General features: G+C 51.3%; 1 protein-coding gene across 1 annotated transcript; it reads left to right on the top strand.

The window, feature by feature from the left end:
* Nucleotides 1-234: 234 nt before the first annotated feature.
* LOC113920679 (olfactory receptor 6B2) lies at nucleotides 235-1,173 on the top strand. The gene has a single exon (XM_027590940.2). It carries the CDS (start codon nucleotides 235-237, stop codon nucleotides 1,171-1,173), a length of 939 nt encoding a protein of 312 aa, XP_027446741.2.
* The last annotated feature ends 226 nt before the right edge of the window (nucleotides 1,174-1,399 follow it).

Here is a 1,399-nt window from a genome sequence, read left to right as displayed (position 1 = left end):
TGGGCATTCCAGAGCCCCACTCTTAGTGTGACCAGCCCCAAGGACACCAGGAACTTCCTGATGGGAAAGGCTTCACTTGGAGACAGTTTCTGCTCCCTCTGCTGCTCATGGAGCCAGGTGTCTGATCTTTGGGCTGAAACTCTCCTGCAGGGTGAGCTCTGCCTTCTCCCCCCCAAGGCCCCACAACTCCTCACTCTGGAATGGCGGTGTTTTGCAGACTCCCAGCTCACAAGGATGAGGGGAGAGAATGTCACCCAGGTCAGCATGTTCATCTTGGTGGGCTTCCCCACGGCCCCTCGGCTGCAGTATGTGCTCTTCCTCCTCTTCCTGCTCACCTACCTCTTTGTGCTGGTGGAGAACCTGGCCATCATCCTCACCGTCCGGACCAGCTCCTCCCTCCACAGGCCCATGTACTACTTTCTGGGCATTATGTCATTCCTGGAGATCTGGTACGTATCTGACATCATCCCCAAGATGCTGGGTGGTTTCCTCCTGCAGCAGAAACACATCTCCTTTGTTGGGTGCATGACTCAGCTCTACTTCTTCAGCTCCTTGGTGTGCACTGAATGCGTGCTCCTGGCCTCCATGGCCTACGATCGCTACGTGGCCATCTGCCACCCCCTGCGCTACCAAGTCATCATGACCATGGGGCTCTGCGTCCAGCTGGTGGTCTTCTCCTTTGTGAGCGGCTTCTCCATCTCCGCCATCAAGGTGTACTTTATCTCCAGCGCCACGTTCTGTGGCTCCAATATCCTGAACCACTTCTTCTGTGACATTTCCCCTATCCTCAAACTAGCCTGCACAGACTTCTCGACTGCAGAGCTGGTGGACTTCATCCTGGCCTTCATCATCCTGGTGTTTCCCCTCATGGCCACCGTGCTCTCCTATGGACACATCACCCTGGCTGCCCTGCGCATCCCCTCAGCCACTGGCCGCTGGAGGGCCTTCTCCACCTGTGCCTCCCACCTCACCGTGGTCACCATCTTCTATACGGCCATGATCTTCATGTACGTCCGGCTCCAGGCCATCGATTCCCGGAGCTCCAACAAGCTCATCTCTGCTGTTTACACTGTCCTCACCCCAATAATCAACCCGTTGATCTACTGTCTGAGGAACAAAGAATTTAAGGCTGCCTTGAAAAAGGCTCTTGGGCTAGGTCACTCTTCACAATAGGACAATCAAACATCCTGAAATCTAATTTGTAGTGATAATAAAATGCTATCTTATATTGCACTTTATGCTTTTTAAAGTAAATCTGCAAATGAAATATAGCAAACTATAGAACCACACAGAAATAATAAACCTTTATCTGTTTTTGTTTTCACAAAGGGCAGCAGTCACTTTGGGTATTTTTTGAGGTTTTTATGAATGCAGTTGTGAAGATGCTTTTATGTTTCTT

This window comes from Zalophus californianus, chromosome 3 (genome assembly GCF_009762305.2).
Source record: "Zalophus californianus isolate mZalCal1 chromosome 3, mZalCal1.pri.v2, whole genome shotgun sequence".
NCBI classification, from domain to species: domain Eukaryota; kingdom Metazoa; phylum Chordata; class Mammalia; order Carnivora; family Otariidae; genus Zalophus; species Zalophus californianus.
The sequence above is the reverse complement of the archived record's forward strand: the minus strand, read 5'-3'. Positions and strand labels throughout refer to the sequence as shown.